This window comes from Typopeltis vanoorti, chromosome 7 (assembly GCF_054136105.1).
Source record: "Typopeltis vanoorti isolate ZY-2024b chromosome 7, IOZ_Tvanoo_1.0, whole genome shotgun sequence".
Lineage (NCBI taxonomy): Eukaryota > Metazoa > Arthropoda > Arachnida > Uropygi > Thelyphonidae > Typopeltis > Typopeltis vanoorti.
In genome coordinates this window covers 6,935,082-6,958,399 of record NC_143555.1, presented here as the reverse complement: position 1 = coordinate 6,958,399, position 23,318 = coordinate 6,935,082, and the positions used below count along the sequence as shown (strand labels likewise).

General features: G+C 36.2%; 1 protein-coding gene across 3 annotated transcripts in view; it reads left to right on the top strand.

Annotated features, from left to right (window-relative positions):
* The window catches only part of LOC150104471 (E3 ubiquitin-protein ligase CHFR-like), a 232,383-nt gene that overhangs the window by 187,649 nt on the left and 21,416 nt on the right, over positions 1 to 23,318 (top strand). For 2 of the 3 annotated variants that reach the window (XM_090395650.1, XM_090395651.1), the window contains 2 exons: positions 204 to 396; positions 14,755 to 14,830. In XM_090395650.1, the coding sequence (XP_090251776.1) occupies positions 204 to 396; positions 14,755 to 14,830 (269 nt within the window). Of the gene's footprint in view, positions 1 to 203; positions 397 to 14,754; positions 14,889 to 23,318 lie in introns of all 3 variants that reach the window. The other variant, XR_016548572.1, reaches the window with a different exon arrangement.

Sequence of the window (23,318 nt, the reverse complement as noted above, 5' to 3'; positions counted from 1 at the left end):
AAGGGGCATGAAAAGATGGTTTATCTTAGCATTGAATTCCTACATTATCTGACTCCTAGCCCTATGCTACTGATGTGCATCCAACCTTTCATGGATGTAAAAATAAATAAATATAAAAATTATTTAAAAGAAAATAGAATTTGTCTCTATATTACATGTTAATTGCCTTAGCCCTGTAAAGATGTGTAATTCTTGTTTTGCAGGAATTCCTAAAAAAGGAAAACATGAGCTGGCATGATTTACTGATAGAATGCATGTCTCGTCTTGATCGAGGACAGTACAGTTGTTCCACATCTGTTAATTCTAATACCATTCTATGCTACTCCTGTGGACTTAATAATTTTCGACTTTTGGCATACTCCTACAGATGCGATATTCCAGTACATAATTTGCCAGGTAATTTTATTTCTCATTTAATGCTGTTACACTGGAATCAGGATATACATGGGTTAAGACATTTGAAATAATCTGTGAGAATCATAAATTTGAGTATATTCTCGAGTATACAAAATTTGATAATTGAATACTAATGTCAGGTCCTTGGCAGACTTTGACTAAGAACAAAAATATGTATTTGAATCTTCACAAGTTAACTAAAAAATTCCGGATGTACCTTGTAAAAATAGGATTGTATAAGTCATTTACTGATTTGACCAGAAATGCTCAAGTATAGAGGTATAAAAGTCTTACAGTGGCTGCACTGCATATTTCAGAAGGCCTGGATAGAGGGACGAATTCCAAATGATTGGAGTAGAGCTCTCATAGTACCCATATATAAAAAGGGAAATAAAACTGAATGTGAGAATTACAGAGGTATTTCTCTACTGAGTGTTCCTGGTAAGATATATACAAGTATACTTGAGAAACGGAAGAGAAGCTTGGTGAAGAACAAGCTGGATTCAGGCCAAATAGAGACTGTCGAGATCAGATTTTCACTTTACGACAGATAGTTGAGAAATCATGGGAATATAACAAAGATCTGCATTTAAGTTTTGTAGATCTGGAAAAGGCATATGACAAGGTGCCAAGAGAGAAGCTATTCAAAATGCTACAGTTATATGGGGTATTATATCAAGCAATAGTTAGTTAGTCTTTATTTGAGTTGTAAGTCAGCAGTTAGAATTGAAGGAAGTACAGGAAGTTGGTTTAATGTTAAATCGGGTGTCAGACAACATGGATGTACATTATCCCCTTTGTTATTCATTATCTATATGGATCACATTATGAAGGAAATGGCATTAAACCTGATATCAAAATTTGAGACGTTAATCTCAGCTCTTTGCTTTATGCGGATGATGTTATACTTTGAAATAAATCCGCTTCAAGTCTGCAAGATTTCCAGACTAAATTGAATAACCGTTGTAATAGATATGGTATGAACGTCAGCACTAAAAAGACAAAGACAATGAAAATAGGCAGAAGCATTAAAAATATTAACTGCCTTGTGAATGGAGAACCTATAGAACAAGTAAAACATTTCAGCTACTTAGGCACAATTTTTAGTGAAGATGGTAAATTGAATATGGAAATAGACAACAGAATCAACAAAGCTGGTATGGTAGAAAGTCAACTGAATAAATTTATATGGAATAAGAGAGAAATTAGCTGTATACAGGACAGTGTTTAAACCAATTTTAACTTATGGATCTGAGAGCTGGGTCAGAAGTAAAACACTTGATCAAAGACTAGAGACTGCAAATATGAGAGTTCTGAGAAAGATTAGGGGCATGAACAGATGGCATCAATGGCAATATCATATTAAAAACGAGGATATTAGGAAAGAACTTGACATTGTCAGCATCCCAGAATGTTGGCAGGAAAAAGACCCAGAGGAAGACCAAGATATAGGTGGATTGATACAGTAAAAAGTGCCTTAGAAGATAGAAATATAAGATCTGATAATGTTGGAGTCTTCGCAGGTAACAGACTGATTTGAAGAAAATTGTAGATAGGAAGTTAGTAGTGATGTAAGTTTTTCATGTAGTACTATCATATCCTCTACACCCCTTGAGGGTAGATATCAGGAATTTGATGATGATGAAAATCACTGCTGAGATTTTTTTTTTTTTAAATTTTCATTTCAATTAAATTACACTAACAAGTAGATGACTGTGTGGCATCGAAAAAATAATGTGTATATTAAGCTTCTTATAGCAAAGGTCGGGACACATAGAGCAAGAGATTGGGTGTATTATGTCTGTCTTATTCTAGCTACCATTTACCTTGCATTATTGCAGTCTACTCATTAAACTGTATACTTTGTAGTAAATATATATTCTTTATGCTGATATTTATTCTATGAAGTAACTTTTGATGATAAAATTTCCAGAAACATGACACCATCATTATTATAAGGACATCTACGTGAGGTCCAAAGCCTGATTGCAAGAGTTACATACTGATTATTCACATAGTAACTATCACATACCTCTCCTTAAACTCATTCCTATTAAAGTACTTACAGATGCCTCCAGCAATTCATTCCACTGATTCATTACTCCAAGCCACAAATCTAGTGCTTCCACCACACCTATTACATAACTTCCAGGAATGATCTTTTATTCTCTCCTTTTTTGTAATATATTGAAAATTGCATTCTCCATCCATACCATAAAGTTCCTTTATGTCCAAGTCTTCAGGATAGACTGAAGGAGTGTGGTTACAGAGTTCAGTTGATACACAACTTCCAGGGGTGATCCTTTGTACTCTATCTTCTTGTCATATATTGAAAATCGCCTTCTCCATTCATATTATAATGTTCCTTTAGTAATTTATTTATTTGTCCAAGTCATATTTCTTTCCTGTCTATCTGAACTTTGTAACTACACTCTTTGAGTCTGTCCTCATAGTGAACACTCCACAGACCTGTCACTAGCTTTGTCACTCACCTATGGAGGTTCTCCACCACTTCCTCATCCTCTGAAGAAACTCAGTTGACCAAATAGGTGCAAATTGGTCAAGATGTGGCTGTATTAAAAACATAAGGATGTATAACAATCTCCCTGTTTCTATTTCTCAATGTGTTCTTCAACATCCAAGATATCATTTGAGATATTATATTCACCTTTAAAATATGCTGCGTGTGGGTTCACTGCTGCCTCCAAACTCCTATCCTCATCAGCTTCGTGTAGTCATTTCTATCAGTGTAATACACAGCTTGCAATCTTTTCATTCCAATGTGCGTAATCTTACACTTTTCCCCTCCCTAAACTAACATCTGGTATTTTTGTCCATGCTGCCAGTCTGTTTAAATCATTCTGTAGAATTTGTATTTCATCTTTATTAAGTATAGCCTTCCCCTATTTTGCATCATCAGTGAGCAACTACATGTTCCCACTCAAGTCATATCTTATTAATATACATTAAATAACAGTAGCCCCAGTAGAGAGTCCCAACACATCACATGCATTCTCATGGATCCTACTATGCTATATACTACTCTACAATCCTACATCCCTGTTTGCTCCAAGTTACATAATCCTGCCAAATGCCTTTGAAAAACTAGGCAGTATCAGGATATTGTAATTTCCTTTATCAAACGCATCACTTTTATTATAAAAAGTTGTAAATTGACTGTATTAAATTAATGGATTAGACATGGCAAGAATAATTAGTTTACAGTATTAATAAACTAACACCTAATATATCCCTAGTATCATACTAGCATTATTAGAGCCAATTAGACATGGTTGACATAAGCAAATTATACATGACGAAAAAATTGTATTCCTGTTTTAATCCTTTACCTAAATAAGAGCCAGCAAAATTTTCCATATACAAGTTTTGCATGTGCAAAACTTGTATATGGCAGTGAATGACTTCTTATCAGATTGCCCTAGTATCCCATAATTCATAGCATGCTTTCTTTCAGACATGCATATTACTCATGGAGATACTGAGAGCCAAATCAATGCAGAAGGTATATTTTCCTTTATACCAGTAGCAAAATGTTATCCTTACCCAAGTTCAAGCAAACACGTTTGCATGTGAAGGATAAAGGATTAAAATAAGAATATAATATATCAGGTATTTAAAATTAAAAAAACTTACTAATCCAGAGGATTTTTAATAATATGGTCATACACGCACAAATCTTTACTGCTCATGTAAAGAAAAGTTTGTACATGAGGGATTGAATCAAGAATATCTTTTCTTGTCAAGTATAATTTACTTTATAATGAAGTGGAAATGGTTGTTTCTACAATTAACAGATGCTTTTGAATCATATAAAAATTCATGTTTAGATGGATGAAGCAACATCTTGGATGATAATCGATTACAGTGACAGAAAATTAATTACATTTACTACATATTAGTCTTATGGAAAACTACTTCTCAAAAGTAAGAAATAGATAATGGAATCAGTCTTAATAAGCTTTGGCTGATGTAGAAAGTACTCACATGATTCTGTAAATAATCGTGTAATCTTTAAGGACAGTGTAGTAAAAGTATCATACCATTCCATTCAATTTTGCAGAGTGATAATGACATAATCTCCTACTCCAGACATAAGTTTATGAGAGTGGATGTAATCCATATTTATGTGTAGCTACTTTTTCTGAAAGATATCTTAAGATACGGAACTATTTTTAATGTCATTTTCATCAGAAGGCTGTTTAGATTAATGGGTATTGAGCACTTTGTTAATCACAGATATTTTGCAGCCATTAGAATAGATTCTTTTAATGTGATCAATCATGTGGGCATTCTCATCAGAGCAAATAACAGGCTTGATTAGCAAGGTTTTGATTACATCGACTTCTGACTAGTTGGATGATATAAGTCATCACATGAAAATGTGCCGTTTGATGCACAAGATCAGTTTTAGGAAAAATGGTTGTTCTCAAAAAAACACGTACATGTTGCCCAATCACCAGGTACGGTTCTGTGCTTCACCATGCTTCAGAATCTACCATACTATTCGGAACTTCTGAAGAAATGTCACTTTATGTAGGTTATTATAGTTATTGTTGCATGTATAAAAATCATTTATTAGTTAAATATTATTTTCTAGTAAATCATTGACAGTGTTTATATTATTATTATTATTATTATTGAGGACCGTGCGGTTAGCCTAGTGGCTTTGCGCTTCGCAACCATATGCCTGGGGAAGGAGTGTCCCAGGTTCGATTCCCGTTCTAGACGGGAGGAATTTGAGGATCTTCCTCAGCCATAGCCAAGTTAGCCGGTCTTGGGCGCGGTCAGTAGGGTTTTTTCCGCCAGTTTATCTGCCATTTTTCATCCCGCAAGCAGGCAAACCGGCCCCGTGAACATACGCCTCTACAGTCAAAAATATATCCCCCCCCAGCGGCAGACCAGGCGACGGGTCGGGTTGGGAGTAGTACTAACAAGAAGTCGCATCTAAATAACACGCGGACCCTGCACAGGAAGCGGGAATAACGCGTAGAAGAAGAAGAAGAAGTGTTTATATTAAAAAATTGTAAATAAATACTTTTTATACCTAGTTAATCACGTATTCTTTGAATTTGGGGGGGGGGGAAACAACCTTGGGGTAAAGTACCTGAAACTGGAACCTAACAGTCAAAGGGTTAAGCTGTTTTCCTTGATTTGAAGATAAAAAAAAAAGCTGCCAGGTGAAACACTATTAATTAAGGAAAACATGTATGGATCTGTGATAGTAATTTCATCCTGCACTTGAATCACTCTAAAAACAATACTCTTATTTCAGAGGCTCTTTAACTAGAAAATATCAATAGACAGAAATGTACGCAAAACAGTAATGTTTTTACTGTAAAGAACAGGTTTTATTTTAAAACAGTTACTGAATCAAACATGATAAATAAAAACTATTGAAATTATTACAGATATCCAGTTTGGTATGTTCAGTTTAATATAATCAAAAATCTTAAATTACTGGACATATAATCATTCTCCATATTTAACTACATGCATCCATGTGGGTGCATGTAATTAAAATAACCAAAACTAATTACAAGAACTTTAATGTATACTGACTAATGTAAATATAATTTGTGATTATGTTTACATGGTGTATTACAAGGATTCATTCTTTCACATAACTCTTCTTTTTAATAAAAGACGATGGTTTATTAACAACGCAACATGTAAAATATTTAATTATTTTAATCCAATATTTTGTCTACAGTAATTAAAGCATCTGTAATTAAATATCACAAAGCCATTGAATAAAAACAGAAATTCAAGCATGCATTCAAATATTTTGACTTTTTTTGTTGTTGTTGTTGATTTAAATGGTGGATGTTTTGACTATCTTTTTTTTTTAATTCAGATTTTTTTTTAAACTATTATGTTGTTAATATGCATCACAGTCTTTAATTAGCATGTATAACCAATACATAAGTTTAAACAGTTAATCTCCTCTTTGTCTTTTTGTATGTGTGTGAGTGAGGGAGAGAGAGATCTCCAGCGTTTTGTATCAACCCCACATGAGAGGTCACAATACTTAATGTATGGGTAAGTGGTAGAAAAATAGGAATCTGTTAACTTGTTTACTGAAAAGTTGGGAGTTATATTCATTGGGGAAAAACAGTATGTGGAAGGCATTTCCAAAAAAAAAAAAAAAAGAAGTAGACAGAATGAAGGAAGAGAATGAGAAGTTGTTTCGACAGTTTGGAACTGAACCACATATTGATGTTGACCAGCAGCTGCTTGACTTTTTCTTAGACGGTAACCAGCTCAGTGGAGTAGCAGCAGCAGCCATGAAAAAGACCTATAAAAAAGACAATGCAGAAACAGAGAATCTATGAGAAAGCAGTTGGAGTGAGTCGCTGAGTAGGTTTTATACACCAAGTGGATCACCTTTTTCTAAATACAGTTGGGCATTCTTAAGAGAGATTTGGGATTTATAAAATGTTAGCTATGCAGAAAAGAAGCAGTTTTGAACCAAAAAATAATAATAATATAAAGTTTTATGGAGGCTAGTGATATGATGTGTTGGTGTCAGAACAGGCTATGTGAAAGCAAACCCAAAAAGAGAAAATTGATCTTGATTAGAGATCAGAATATAATGAAAAGTAAGAGAAAGTGAGTTATGCTAAAAAGAACAAAACAGGATTCTGAAGAAACAGCATCCATAGTTCACATGATGTTTATAGTAAGACAAATTTTAGATAAAATATGGGAGTAAAACATGCACTTATGAAAAATGGAAAGGCACCCAGATGATGGAATATTAATAGAAATGCTGATAAATGGAGAGGAATCTCTTGCATATAAAACTTGCAGTATGGTATACCTAAAATTTAGGAAGAATCCCTAAAAGTTGGAATACTGGAAAAAATCATCCTTCTGTATAAGAAAGGTGGTAAATCTGACATAAGAAATTATAGACCTATAACTCTTCTCCCAGTCCTTAATAAACTTTTTACAAAAATGATAGATGGCAGAATGAACAATATATTAAATTCCTTTCCTTCATGCTTACATGGTGATCAGAATACATCATGAAAATTATGGAAACAACAACCCGTTACAGTAAAACTTCAGTTTAATATAAACCAAAATAAACACTCGACGTTTCGACCTTCACATTAAGGTCATCACCTGGAGTATACACATATATAGAAAGAAACAAGCTGCACTACAATCTACATGGTATGCTAAAGTTGCTGAACAACCGTTAAAACTATTGGCCTGACCTCTGGTGAAAAAAAAAAAAGAATAAAAAACTTACATCAAAGTTAGAGTCCTGTTATTATTATCTGTTAGATTAAAAATTAAATTAAGCTGGAGAGCAACATGTTCACACAAAAAAATTACTTATAAAAGTATACATATAAATTACAGCAAACCAGTATGAATTCACAGTATGAATGGAAATTTAAAGAAGCCCGTGAAATTTTGATTAACCACCCTAATCTTAACAATAATGGTGGCATAAAAATCTCAAGAATTTGATATTTTTATGATCCAATAAAAGCTGAAAAATTGCTTAGAGTCCTAAAGTCAGGGTTTGCTGCAAAACTAAGTTGGCTGAATGTGTACCATCCAAATTCTTGGGATTTTTATGCCACCATTATTGTTAATCAACATTTCACAGTATGAATGGAAATTTAAAGAAGCCTGTGAAATTTTTATTAACCACCTTGATTAACCACCCTAACTTAACAATAATGGTTTCATAAAAATCTAAAGAATTTGGATCTATTTTGCAAAAAAGGGCAGAACATGTGCTTTTCTTTTATGTGCAAAACGTGTGCTTTTATGCCACCATTATTGTTAAGATTAGGGTGGTTAATCAACATTCCACAGTATGAATGGAAAGTTAAAGAAGCCTGTGAAATTTTGATTAACCACCCTAATCTTAACAATAATGGTGGCATAAAAATCTCAAGAATTTAATCTATTTTGCAAAAAGGGCAGAACATGTGCTTTTGCTAAATCTGATATCCCCTGTCAAAGGCTATCGAACTTACAATCTCTACTTTTCGATCTGCTCTGGCTGAAGATTCCCTTACCTCACTTCAGTTGCTACCTTTTACCACTCTCTGAACTCTGACAATCCTTTTTGACTACCTATCACCTGCTGCCCTTTTTGACTACCTATCACAAAAATTAATTTCTTACAAACATATTACCCAAATCGTGAGATTGTCCTCCTTGTGGACTTTAACATGCATAACACAAATTGGCTCTCATACTCCAACTGAATTCACAGATCAAGTTGGTAGGGAAACTGAATCATTTGCTATCAGTCATGACCTAACACAAGTAGTCACTCCACCAGCCAGGTGATCATCATTCTACCAATGTTACTGACCTTTTCTTAACCAACTCTACCTCCAAATATGCTGTGGATGTCTGCTCTCCCCTTGGCAAATATAATACAATTTTATTCAAGTTTCTTTCTCAGTTCATCCTCCTCCCAGCTAATCTCAGCCTTGTATCCTATTGCACTATAATTGCCAAGTGGGATGACTTCTGGAATTTTTATGCTGCTTTTCCATGGTCATATTATGGCTTTTGCTCTCATGATTCAAACACCTGCACTGAACTAGTAACCAAAATAATCCTCACTGTAATCAGGATTATTTTGTTGCCTTTATTCCTCCACTCCACTGTGCAAATCCCTGACCTGTATCCAAGCCTTAGTTCTAAAAAAAAATGTGCATCTTCTGTCCACGATAAAAATGCAGCTTATGCTCAATGGCTTAAATTAAAAACACCAACTTCATTTATCTTGCTACAGCTCAAAACGTGTACAAAAAATTATCAATGATTCCAAAGCAGACTTGGAATGAAATGCAATAAACTCACCTCCCTCTCAACTGGCAGTCAACCCTTCTGGTCCCTTGCTTAAGGCTGTTGGGTGTAACTTCTGTCCTTCCATGTTGACATCTCTCTTGCATCCTGATGGCACTATGGTAAGCTTGCCAAAGGAAAAGGCAGACCTTTTGGCTTTAGTTTTTTCCTTAACTCCTGCCTGGATGACCAAGGCAAATCACCTCCCATACTTCCACAGACTGCCCACTGCATGTCTCCTCTGAACTTTTGCCAAAAGGATATCAGAAAAAACCCTCATTAATCTTGATACTAATAAGGATCCTAGATGATATTTCTTCAGTTGTGCTCCAGAATTCATGCACATCCTGTGTCATCTATATAAACTTTCATATTCTGCTTGCATCTACCCAACAGCATGGAAACAAGCTCACATTGGCCTGTACCTAAAAAGGGAGACAAAAGTCAGCCATCTAACTATCGTCCCATTGATCTCACTCAATACTTTCAAAAGCAATGGAGAGAGTTATCAACAACCAGCTTCTTCATTACTGGAAACTCATCAGTTACTTAGTGATCACCAGTATGGATGCTGCCATTTTCATTCTACAGCTGACCTCCTAGCTAATCTCACCTACCTTTGGACTCAGGCCATGGAAAGATTGGAGAAACTCATGTTATTGCTCTCAATATTTCTAAGGCATTTGATCAAGTCTAGCATTGAGGCCTCCTGAACAAACTGCCATCTATGTCCTCCCTTCTATACTCTGTGATTGGATTACCAGCTCCTTACTGGTCCTTCATTGTGTGTCATTGTGGATGCTTCCTCTCATCAAATTTCCCCATTGATGTTAGAGTACCTCGGGGTTCTGTGCTGTCACCCACACTCTTTCTCCTCCTTTCTCGGGCTTCAAATCCTATTTGTATCTTTGCCAATGACAGTACTCTTCATTCTTCTTCATTATTCAATAAACCCTATAGTGCTCTAATGTTAGTTGCCTCATGATCTTCCATAACCAGTGACTTGAACACTGACCTCCTTAGCATCCTGAAATGGGGTGAAGACAGCTTAGTAAATTTCAATGCCAAAAAACTTAAGCCTGCCTTATTACTCACAAGAAAAATCCTATCTCATCCCCTCTCATTTTTGATAGGGGATGAGATAGGATTTGATAATGTTCCAGTTTCCTTTCAAGATCAACTTTCTCTTCTTGAGTTGACTGTCACCAGTTTATCCTGGCACAAACATATTACTTATATAGCCTCCTCAGCCTCTGAAAAGTTTGGTGTTCTTTTCCGTTCTAAACATTTCTCTTCCTCTCAACTCCTAACACACTATAAGTCTCAGATCCATCGAACTTTGGAGTACTGTTCCCACATTTTGGGTGGAGCACTCATGACCTCTCTAAGAATTTTGATGATATTCAGAAGAGGGCAATCAGCTTAATAGATGACCCTTCCCTCACACTCCCTTCAGTCACTTTACATAGCTGCTTTGTTTCATCTCTGTGCCTTTTCTGTAGGTACTTTCATGGGCATTGCTCCTCTGAATTGGTTGCTACCATTCCTCCACTTTCTTCTGACCATAGAAGGACTAGAGAAGCCACTGGCCAACACCCATACATTGTCCAGCACTGAACTAACTTCTCATCAGCTTCCTTCATTCCATCCACTTCTATTATTTGGAACAATCTTCCCCATATTGCTTTTCTCACTGAGTACCACCTCCCACTCTTTAAGAAACATATCAGCAGGCCACATTTTTTTCCTTAATCACTTGCCCACACATAGCACTGTAGTGTTATAAGTCTTGTGACCTTTCATGTGTGGGATCAACAACAACAAAAAAAATTACTTTCAAAGGTTGTTAAACAAAACAAGAAGTGACAACAGTAGCAGAAAGTTTTCAAGAGGAATGCAAAGAGGAGTACATATCAATACTTGAGGTAGAAAAAGCCACCAAAAACTTGCAATGTGGAAATGTAGCTGCAGTAGATTACCACCCCAACTATCATTTCAGCTGATGTTATTGTTGTTATATGAGCACCTTCACAGAAGACTCATCGTAGGAGACCCAAACTATCCACACAATCTCTCATACCGCTCCTTGAACCCATTAACTGACAAAGCACTCGCAACTGACTCAGGCAACCCATTCAATTCATTCACAATTCTCCAAGTAAAAAATCTAGTCCTCACACCCATACTGACCACACCTTTATTCAACCTTCCAGGGATGACCTCTTGTTCTGGCTCCTCTAGTCAAGTGCTGAAACATTTCCCTTGCATCAACCCTATAAAATCCTTTATATCATATTCCCCTCTTTTTCTCCTATCAACCAACTGTTGCAATCCACACACCCTCCATCTGTCCTCATAGGGAACATCCCACAGACCACTCACTAACTTGGTTGCTCATCTCTGAATCCTCTCAACCACTTCCTCGTCCCCAAGAAACTCAGGAGACCAGATCTGAGCACAGTAATCCAGATATGGAAGTATCAAGGCCTTATAAAGAGGAATAACAGCTTCCTTATCTTTGTTAGTGCATTCTTCAATAGCCAAGTGATCTCTTATGGGCTACCTTAGGAATATGTCCTCTAAACTTCAACTCTCTGTCTACTACCACCCTTAAATCCCTAGCTTCATCTGTTTCCTGGAGTACAGTTCCATCAATGTGGTACACAACTTGTAATCTATTTATCCAAAAATGCATAACTTTACATTTCTCCACATAAAACTGATACCCATTGTCTTTTCCCCCATACTGACAACCTATTTAAATCATCTTGCAAGCTCTCTGCATTGTCTTTTCTATACCTAATTTTGCACATCATCAGCAAACAACTGAATATTTCCTTTCTGGTTGTTTCCTATATATCACATATATGTACAAATTGTACAGTAGTGGTCCTAGCATTGAACCTTGTGTCACACCACTAGTCACCTGCTTTCACCTGGATTCTGCTCCTCCATATACCACTTTTTGATCTGTCCAGCAGCCACCCTCTTATCCACATAACCAGGGTCATATCCCTTCCCATTTGTTCTAGTTTGCATAACAGAGTTACGAGTGGTATTCTGTCAAATGCCTTTGCAAAAATCCAGTAAAATTATCGAGTAGCCATTTGCTTTATTCAACTCAGCTGTCACTCTATTATAAAAAGTTAATAAATTACTAAGGTATGACCAACCCTCACATATCCATGTTACTCCTCATAAAGTATCATATTCTTATCTACCCTTTCTTGGATTCTGTTTTTGACCAACTTTTCCATTACTTTTATCACCACTCCTGAGATACTAATTGGTGTATAATTTGCTACTTGCAGTCTTAGAACCTCTTATGCAAGGGAATTATTTTGCCCTCTTTCCATTCTCTTGGAATTCTATCAGAGCTGAGGCTTAAAGAGCCCCTAGTCAGAGGCATTGCCAGTTCCCTTGCACATTCCTGCAAAACACAAGTGCATATCTCATCTAATCCCACAGCTGTATTTATATTGAGATTCTGCAATACCCCAAGAACTTCCAATTCATCCACCTCTGTTCCCACATAAATTCTTGTCAGACATGTCACAGCATTAACCTCACTTGGATAATATATCCTTGCAAAATAGTCACTCAGTAACTCAACTATCTTATGTCTCTGTCACCTGTTGACTATCAATATTCAATAAGGTTAATCCCCATAGGCATTCTTCCTCTTATTTGCCACATAACGAAAGAACTCTTTGGGATTTCCTTTGGCCTGCTCGTCTAGATTCTTCTTGTAATCGATTTTGCCTTCCTTACCATGCTGGTCACCTTTCTTGCCTGCCCTTTGTACTGTTCACGAGTTTGTTAGTCACCTTTTTCATTATACATCTTCCACGGCATTTTCATTTTGTGCAGCTTATGCTTACTGATATTACTTATCCAACTCCTAACAAACAACACCATTTTCCAACAATATAGAGCACCCTGTCATTATGCATTGAATGTGCAACAGTTTTTAAATAACACCTTCTCAAACAAATGGATCAGTAGAGGCAGATCAATTGTTGCTTAGCTACTGCATTTGCTTAGCCCCATTAGATTTTGTTATTTGTTTGGGGGGGGGGGGGTATGTCACAACTCTTGTCTACACATCAAAACCTCATTCTTTAGATGAACTCAAGGTCAGAATAACAAACATAATTCAAGCAATATCAGGGCATCCATGGCAGTGTATTCATGGAGTTTAAGAATCAGCTTGAAAGATGTATTAACAATGATGGCAGCCATGTTGAAGTATGATAATTAAAAATTGCATTAAGAATAGAACTTTAAGACTTGAACTTTCATATAATTTTTACTAAATAAGTTCCATTATTTGTATATCTTTAGTTATCGAAATTTAAACCTGATGCAGGACTTTATGACTGCTGTATTTGGAAGTTTCTCATGCCAAAAAACACATCATGAACGAAATAACCACTTTAATAATGTAATGGAAGCTGCTTCACAGTTTTGTTAGTTAAAACAAGTCTTTAGTCAAGCAATGATGCAGGTACATTTCATATCTTTCTCTCCTAATCACTATTAGAAAATGGAAAAAAATTCCAAAGCAAAAATTTTCTTGAATTATGAAAATAATGCTTCTTTCTGGTTTTGTTTCTTTGTATCAGATTGGCTTCCAAGCTTTGCAGATCTTTGAAAATAAATCCTTAAAAAAGTCTTTGGACCTGTAATATTGAACACAACAGGTAAATGGAAAAGAATTAAGAAACTTCATACATCCTCCCACTTCTAACTGATGAAATCAGAGCATGCAGATTGAGATAGCTTGAACATGCGAAAAGAATGGGTGAGGAGAGAATGGCTAAACAAGCATTCAAAGATGAGGCCTAATTGAAAGTAACCTAGACCACAGCTAAAGGGGTAGGATAACATCAAAAAAGACAGCTGAGATGGAAATCCTAGATAAAATTGGAAGAGCAGAAGAAATTGATACTTATAGCAAAGAACCTTAGAGGTTCATTAAGCTAAAGAAGAACATCAAATTGGCTTTATATTGAATGATATGGTTTTTTTTTTTTTTTTTTTTTTTTTTTTTTTTTTTTTTTTTTCCAATAAACATTTTGCAGCCTTTCAAAGGAAAACAAGTGCCATTGTTTCTTTGCAGCAAAACTGTTATTCATAAAAATTCATTTTGTCAGGTCAAACATTTTTAATACAACACAGTCCAGTGTTCTCAGTGATTCATGACATACATTGATATGTGTTGCTGCACCATCAACACATATGTCAAATTGCTTAATATGATAATAAAATAGTTTTAACATTTCTGTCATTATAGCAGTGAAACATGTCAAAATGTTCCCTTTCAATCTTGTGGCTTAAGGTGATGTCTAAATAAGTCCCTTAACATTCTTTTTACTTGTTGTGAAATATTAAATCTACAGTTTAAATCATGGCTTTATTACACATAAAAAACAAGAATCAACAAGAATTATATTTGTTAATTCTGTTATTACTTTTGCAGCTGAAATAATTATAATAAACATTTACTAGTTTCAGTGATATCTCGTCCTGACTGTTACTGGGGAAAGAATTGCCGCACTCAGCACCATAAACTCAGCCATGCTGCGTAAGAAACTTCTGTATTTATCCATTGTATGTTATCAAATATTCATTTATTGTGCATGGTAATAAACCATTTTACTACTTGTAAAATGTATATTATGTGTATGGAAACTATATGATTTATGTATTAATTCAACCTTACTATTTTCCAAATCTCAAAAGAGAAATGTGTATGAATTATTTAAAAAAAGTTACATCTTGGTTTAAAAAATTCCTAAAACAACTTAAACCATCACAGGTCCCAAAAATTCACAAAACCAGTATTCTCCCCTCTTTGTCCAATAGTTGATAACATAGACAGCCCACCAAAAACTTGCCAGGGAACTTAGCAAAATCACCCATCTTCACAAGCATCACTCCTTCCATTAAAAATTCTTTTCACTTTAAAATGTTAATAAAAACTTTCAAAAAAATGATTCAGACATCATGGTCAGCTGGGATATTACTCATTCTTTGCAAATGTACTGTTGACAGAGAAATTCATGTCCATATTATCAAGCCACTTTCCTCATCTAACTTATCTGAATTATTCAAATTCACCATTTAGTCAGGTTATTTGTCATGAAGAAAAAATATATATATATAATTAGATGAAACTGTAGTGCATTCTCATCCCTCCCCACTTCCCCCTTGCCAGTTTCTATATGAAATTTCTAGAAAATCAAGTACTCAATACAGCTACACGTGAACCAAGTTTGGCTACACCATGTAGATTATATGTTTAATGTTTGGCCTCATGTCCTTGATATATCGGATACATTTTAGTGCATTTAAGCATCCAAAAATATACTTCACTGTAGAAAAAGCAATTAACAACTGCCTTCCTTAACTAGCATGTCTAGGATAATGAACCATTTGGCAGTGTGATTACCATATGGTTCATTACCTTTTTCTGTCTATAGGAAGCACACGCACCATCAACCATTCCAGCAGTATGGTATCCTCAAAACACACATAGAGCCAGGGCTGTTTGTTTAAATGACACGGCCCTCTACTGAATTTAAATACCTTTGCAACTGAACTTGGATACTTTTTTTTTTTATAGCCAATGGTTACAATCCCTATGAAATAAAATGTTGCATGCCCCCACATCCCCTCTGCAACCAACACACAAGATCACAGCAAAACATTGTTCATCTTTTATATTTGTCACATCAGAAAAGATAACAAAATCTCCCTGCAAATATAATCTCTGCATCACTTTCAAACCACACATCCAGCTGGCACCCCCTTCCTTTTGCACATTCTGGAGTGTATAAAGTACCTTGTGCCTGCAAATTAGCCTACCTGGGATGCACTGGTAGATTTGACTCAATACAGAGGAGAGCAATTGGACTTATTAATGATCCATCTCGTTCCAACTCACTCCTCCCGCTTTCACATAGATGCTTGGTTTCTGCAATATGTGTATTCTACAAATATTTTCATTGGAAATGTTCATTTGAAATAGCATCAATAATTCTCCCACTTAGTACTAAACTCGTCGGGACACGTGCAGCTGCTGCCCAACATCCCTTCACATTGCACCTTGAAACCCATACAAACAAGTTTCTTTTCCTCCTTCTTCATCCCTGCAACTGCTGTACTGTGGAAGTCTTCTCCCGGTTGTTTTTCCCAAGGAATACAATATACAGGCATTTAAATCAAATGACTGTATCATTTGATTTAAACTGTGTTGGTTGATTTGATCAATCAACCTCTCATGTATGGGCTCAACATAAATTTAAAAAATCTGTTAACATCTGCCTTGAAGAACATTCTCATCTGATCATCTGTATGGCAAGTCAGGACTGGCAGAGCTTGCTCTCTTCCTTAACACTGGATTAAATGAACGAAGACAACTATGTTGTGTAGAAGTTGCTATATGTCTGAGAGAACTGTTTTTAGAATTAGCATCAGCTATAAAGCACCCCCAACCTCAGTTTTTTTTAGCATATGATGATACAACAGCTGTGAGGCCCTTTTTACAGGGAAGTATGGCACCATTTCAATTTCTCCCTAATTTTATCTGTGCTTGGGACTGGCATAGCTGACGAATCAGGCCTATGGTTGGGTCCTAAGTATTCCTGACTGTAATCCATGTGTGTTCACTTGGTCTGTTTGCCTGATCTGGGGGACAAAAAACCTGAGTTTCCAGGTGAAAAAACCCCTACCTCCATATGAGACTGAATAACTCAACCTCAGTAATATGGCTGCATTCATTTGGCAAAGATATGGGAGGCTGTCACTCTAAGACTGCATTTAGCCTGACTTTTCTGAATTAACTTCATTTTTATCTGGCTTCTAGAGGGTACCTTGCTACTACATTTGCAGTTTGTGCTCTGAAGATGCTGGTGGTAATTCGGTGAAATATTAGCAAGTTCAATAAATTAGTTCTTTTCCTCTGGTGTTTATTTCAAGAGGCAGGCAGTCTTATGAATAACTGACAATATCTTAACCTGTCTATGATATTGTCATAAAATTGGTCATAGTGTTGGGGAAGCTACTAGTTTTCTTGTTACAGGAAAACAAAGTATTATTTTCTGTGGGATGCACCATAAAGCTATTATTATAGCATGAACACCCACAAAAGATTATATATTATAGACTTGAAATTTATCAAAATAAGAATGGTCTTCTGTCACCATATCACCGTATTCATTTTAAGACTTTTGAGGCCTCTGTCACCTTTGTGCATCTGATCAGGGGAGAGATTTTTCCACTCAATTCCCACACTTAAATAATGAATCCATTCTTAATCTCAGTATTCCTCTTCTTTATTAACTTCAGTGTTATCCATGAAAATGTTATAGAAGAAATTCTCTCACAGATACTGTATGCTAAGATATATTCCTCTAGGTATCTTATAATCTCAGTGCTGTTTCCTTCCTACAGAATCCGATCTGTTTTTCAAGTCTGTCAAAATCAAGCGAGATAAATCTGTGGTTATACTGTAACCATTTGCTATTGGAGAGCAAATATATTTTGTTATCCAACTAATTACACTGTATACCCAAATATCTAGAAGTGATTCTAGACCCAACCTTTTCTTTTAACAGATATATCAACAATTGAATAATCGTATCTAAAAAGATTAAATGTTATGAGAAAAAAAAAAAATCTAGAAAAACATTTGGGAGCCGGAGGGGGGGGGAGAGGGACAAAGTAAGAACACTAAGAACCTTATCTTACCATTATCTCATCAAGAATTACCATACCACAGTTGGCTGGAATGGCATAACATTTAGCATCATTTTGAAAGAACTGGCTTTGAATCTTTTCTAGCATATGAAGAACCTTACTGAGGGTTGGAAACTTTTTTTTTTTCCTCTACAAAAACGGACAGACTTGCAGATGTCACAGCCTTAGTTCCAGCCAGTAGTTAATACTTAATCCCTTCTTGAATATGTGTCCTCCTAGTCCTTCAAAGAGTTTCCATATTTTAAAAAATTTATCATATCCAATATAGTCACGAATCACTTGTTGCCGTATGAATACCTAAGTCATTATGTTGCAGATTTTTTATGTGAATCTCCCCTACAAAAGGTTCTGAACCTGTTTGTACATTTCAGTACTGTGAATGTGCTAAAGATTAGATAATCTGGGAATCCTACACTAGAAACCAAACTTTTTTTTTGAAGCTGCTTCATTCCTTTACTATGCAAAGTGGCAGTTTGTCTACCACCTAAAGTCTTGCACAGACATCTATATCATAGTAGAATTTGAGCCTGTAGATTGGATAGCAAAGATGCTATCTACTTAGCCAACCTGGTCCTACAGTATTCATCTTACTGTGCTGATCATGTAGTACCTTCAGCTCTCACTACAGCAAAGGCTTTTGTAATAACATTCACTATAACAAACTACTGAAAAGTACCAACCAGGGTTCCAATAAGTGCAGTGCTATTCCAAAAGAAATTAACTATAACAAAATATTCCACTATAGCAAGTTTATCCTGAAATCCTTACAAGTTTGGTACAATAAAATTAACTATATGATGTCTGTATGCAGTAACAAAAATTTATATGAGAACAAAATTTCTCCTGGCTTTTGAGTTTTATAGAACCAAACTTCATTGTCTTTGAGATTGCCATTCTTGAGATACTTAAAGCATCTAAACCATTCTAATCCAATGAATGTTAGTTTTCACTGATTCCATTGTACTTAAAAATTTCTCATTGATACAAACGGATTGGTCAGAAACATAGCACGTGATTCATGAAATGATTAATAACCACTCTCTAGAATTGGTCATCTCAAACCCATGAAATATACCATTGGGATGAAGATTCATTCATCTTGCACAAAATATATCAAAGAACATGATTCTCTCTATCTCCCCTTCCTGACACATCCTAAGAAAAATCAGATTTTTTGCAAATTTGTGAATTGGCATGAATATCCCATCTTGGGGATCTGTGATAAAGATGAAAGCCAGTCTTATATTTCTTGCATCATCAGAATTCCCCTCCATGTGAGTCACCTGTTCATAGTGGAGGGAACCTCTCAGTGATGGTGGTGGCTCTTTTCCTCCTGTATTCTTCACTTTACTTCTCCTGAATCTTTTTTTTATTTTATTTTATTATTTTTTTTTTTTTTACTATCCTGTTTTCCAGACTGCAATCACTGGGATCTGTGTTTGATGTGTGGTGCAACTTGTGGACATCTAGAAAGGGGAATCCTGGTAGTCTTGTACAACTTTTGCCTCTGCTTCAACAAGATGGGCAGTCCTGGATGGCCCAGCCAGGATCAGTCAACTAGTGGGCTAGCCTGAAAGGGTCTGGTGTGTTTTAGTACGTCTCCTTCCCCATGGTCCAGGGACAGAGCCTAAGGTCATTTGGGGTAGCCCTGGCATTCCACTCCTGAGTACAATCATTGCTTTCCAGTCAGTGGTGGGTGGAGAGCTCTGGTGCCGAACTAAACTTCTGAAAATGAATACTTCCTCATCCTTTTGTTTATTAAGGACCCTCAACAAGCTCCAACTAAGTTCAGAAACTATATTATCATCAACAGAGAACCAAAGTAAGAAACAAAAAACATCAGAAGCTGCAATAAATACACCACCGTTCTTAATATTACACTCAACAGGTGAATGTGCAATTGGACAGCAGTTTCTTTACAAAAGTTGTAAAGAAACTGCTTTCAGGAGATATCCTTATTGAAGCAGTTACAGTAGCACAATCAGAAAAATTACTCCATGCAACATCTATCGGGAGAATACTGATTAGTCATCTCCCCCTCACACACACACACACACACACACACACAAAATTTTGAACTTTTCTAGAGGTGTAATATCCGACTGGGACCTCCTTGATGTTCTGAATTCAAGGACAAAGGCATGACAATTTTAAGAAGAATCCTGATATGTAGGGATGGGCATCTAGTTCCCACCAGCAACATCATCCTTACTTTTAACAAACCAAAACCACCACCATCTGTCAAAGCAGTATATCTCAACTGTCCAGCATGGCTCTATATCCCAAATCCCTTATGGTGATTTAAATGTCAGAAATATGGTCATTCTCAAACTGCCTTTGTGACTGTGCCCAGTGTAGTAGTGAAGAACATGAAAATAAAGACTAAGAGCAGAACACCAAAATGCTCGAACCGTGAGGGAGACCACCTGGCATACTAGAGAACAATGGTTCCCAACCTTTTCCTCTTGTGTACCCCTTTTAAACCCATTTCTATAAATTGTACCCCTTTTTTTTTAAAATAGCAGTTATTCAAACTTAACATTTATTTTCCATAACTAACATTTGCATTTTGTTTACTTTACTTGTTTTTCCGCCATTACTGATTATTTTTTGTGTAACCCTGAACGGCTTAGCATGTACCCCCATGGGTACACGTTTGCACATTTAGTGTAGTAATTTTCCTTCCTGACTCATTACCTCATTTCCACTTTTACATTAAGATAGACACTGAACAAAAGTGTCAGTATTTAAAAACAGCTGTTTTAAAAACAAGGGGTACAATTTATAGAAATGGGTTTAAAAGGGGTACACAAGTGGGAAAAGGTTGGGAACCACTGCTCTAGAGCATAAAGGTGAAAGGACCAAAAGGAGAATGTTGTTATATGCCATCCAGTCGTTTTTGACTCTTGGTCATCCTATGAACAAAGGCTCTCCATCCTGCTCATCTTCTTGTTCTTTCTTTTAGTAATTGCATACTCAAGTTAGTAAGTTCTTTTATGTTGTCCATCCAACTCTTTTGTGGTCTTCCTCTTCTTGGAGGTACAAAGGAGATACAAAAGTTAAAAACAGAGCAATGCATCACATACTAGGAGGTGAAGAGACAATATACCTCAACAGTAGCAACAATAACTGCTAAATCCTCTTATACTGGGAATGCGGCTATTAAGAAGTTGTCATTCGGGACATTGAAAGGAATGTCAGTCCTGCCTTCTCAAAACTCCAGCATCTCCTTTAAGCAAATGAAAGAGAGAAAAGTCATTTTGGACTCACTTCTGAAAATATGCAGAAAAGGATCTCACTATATGAAAATCCTCCTATTTAAAAAAAAAAAAAATTAATGTGCACCACAGAGGATCAAAAATATATCTCCACATCCTTTATTAGATGGTCCATCAACAGATAGCATGGATGCTTCGGCTCCACCTCAAGAAGAAACAATTAATATGCCTTGTGCCCTGGAGGGAGTGGAATTTGATGATGTGTTGGATGTTTTCTAACACATCATCAAAAAAGAAGAAATGATAGATATTAGATGTCCACAGTTCCCAAAAAAAAAGAAAAAAATTGAAGGCTAATGAAAACAAAATCACTTATCATAGGAAGCAGATGATACCACCAAAAATTAAATAATGGAAACACTCCTACAGTGGAAATGTCGTGAATTCTGACAGAACCCAGGTGACAAGGTTGACTTGCAGAATATAAACTAATATGCTTCTGCTTGCAGGAAACATACTTGAAGCCAAGCGATGATCTGACTCTCCATAATGTTACCATCATTCGTAAGGACAATAGAACAGATGGACCTGCCCACTAACACAATTTGCCTTCCAAAAATATCATTATACTACTGATTATCTTGTCCAGCTGGAGATATCTATTAGAGATGCTTTTCTAAAATACAAACATCTAATATCAATTTTCTTCAATATGGAAAAAGCACATGTCATCGCTTGGAGATTTGGAATACCGAAAGACCTACATAATTTCAATCTTAGAAGAAACCTCCATCTTTTTATCAAAAACTTCTTATCAAACTGAATCGTTCAAGTCTGAGTGTGAACTACCCTCTCCTGTGTGTATAACCAAGAAGAGGGAGGCCCACTAGTTTGTTTTAGGTGTCATGCTTTTTGCAATCAAGGTCAACTCGATAACAAAACAACTTCCTCCAACAGTAGTAATGTCCTATATGTGGATGACTTTACCATCTTCTGTCATTCATGTAATATGATGGTCATAGATAGACATCTGCAGCAAACCATTGACTATCTCTCAAAATGGGTGCTTGCAAATGGTCTCAGATTTTCACAACAGGAAACAGTTTGTGCACACTTTTGCCACAGATGTGGTCATTCTGACCCAGAACTCTGACTATGACAATCACTAGTCCCAGTTACACCACAAGCGAAGTTCTTGGGACTAATATTTGACAGTAAACTCAGTTTCCTTCCTCACATATGTCAGTTATGAGGCAAATGCTGTAAAACAATGAACATTCTACACACCCTATCTCCACCTGCTGGATTGCTGATGGCAGAAGTATAGACATCATGTTTTGCTCTGTACAGAAGAAGCATGGAACATTGATAAAATCAAAATGTGATGTCTATGCTTCTGCCAGGGAGAGTATACTGCAACGGTTAAGCCCCGTTCACTATCAAGTAGTCAGAATTGCAACTGGAACATTTTGCACTTCAGCTGTTCCTAGTCTGCACATTGAGGCAAGCAAACCACCATTGTTAATTTGATGCCAACAGCTGTCTCTGTTATACATAACTCAATAAAATTCCTGCCAGAGCACCCCCATATCCAACCATCTTTCAGTCGCAGTTCAAAAATCTCTACAACACTCGACAGATTGCCTTTGGTTTGCAGATAAAAGCTCTCCCACAAGCTCTAAAAATAGCAGTAGACAACATAACTCAGATGCCACCAAATCCACTTCTACCATGGTAATCATACATGCCAGCATTTAGCTTTTCTTTCAACAGGCTACTGAAATTTTCCACCTCTGCTGTCATCTACCAGCAGCTCTTCGATACTCATAGAACTGAACTAACAATCAGACGACCTAGTGGGATTGATCTTCAGCCATCTTTTCCCGACATTCTGTCTGTACAAATCCCACTAGATTGTAACAACTTTACATCAGAGCTACATCAGATTCCATTGCTGCCAAAGGTTCATAATATATTCAGACACAAAATTCTCTTCTGGCAATAGAGCTACAGCAACATCTGATGCTCTCTCAAATTCAACACCTCCTCTTTCAGTTATGGGAGCTACACCTTGATATATGCTTCTGTTAGATT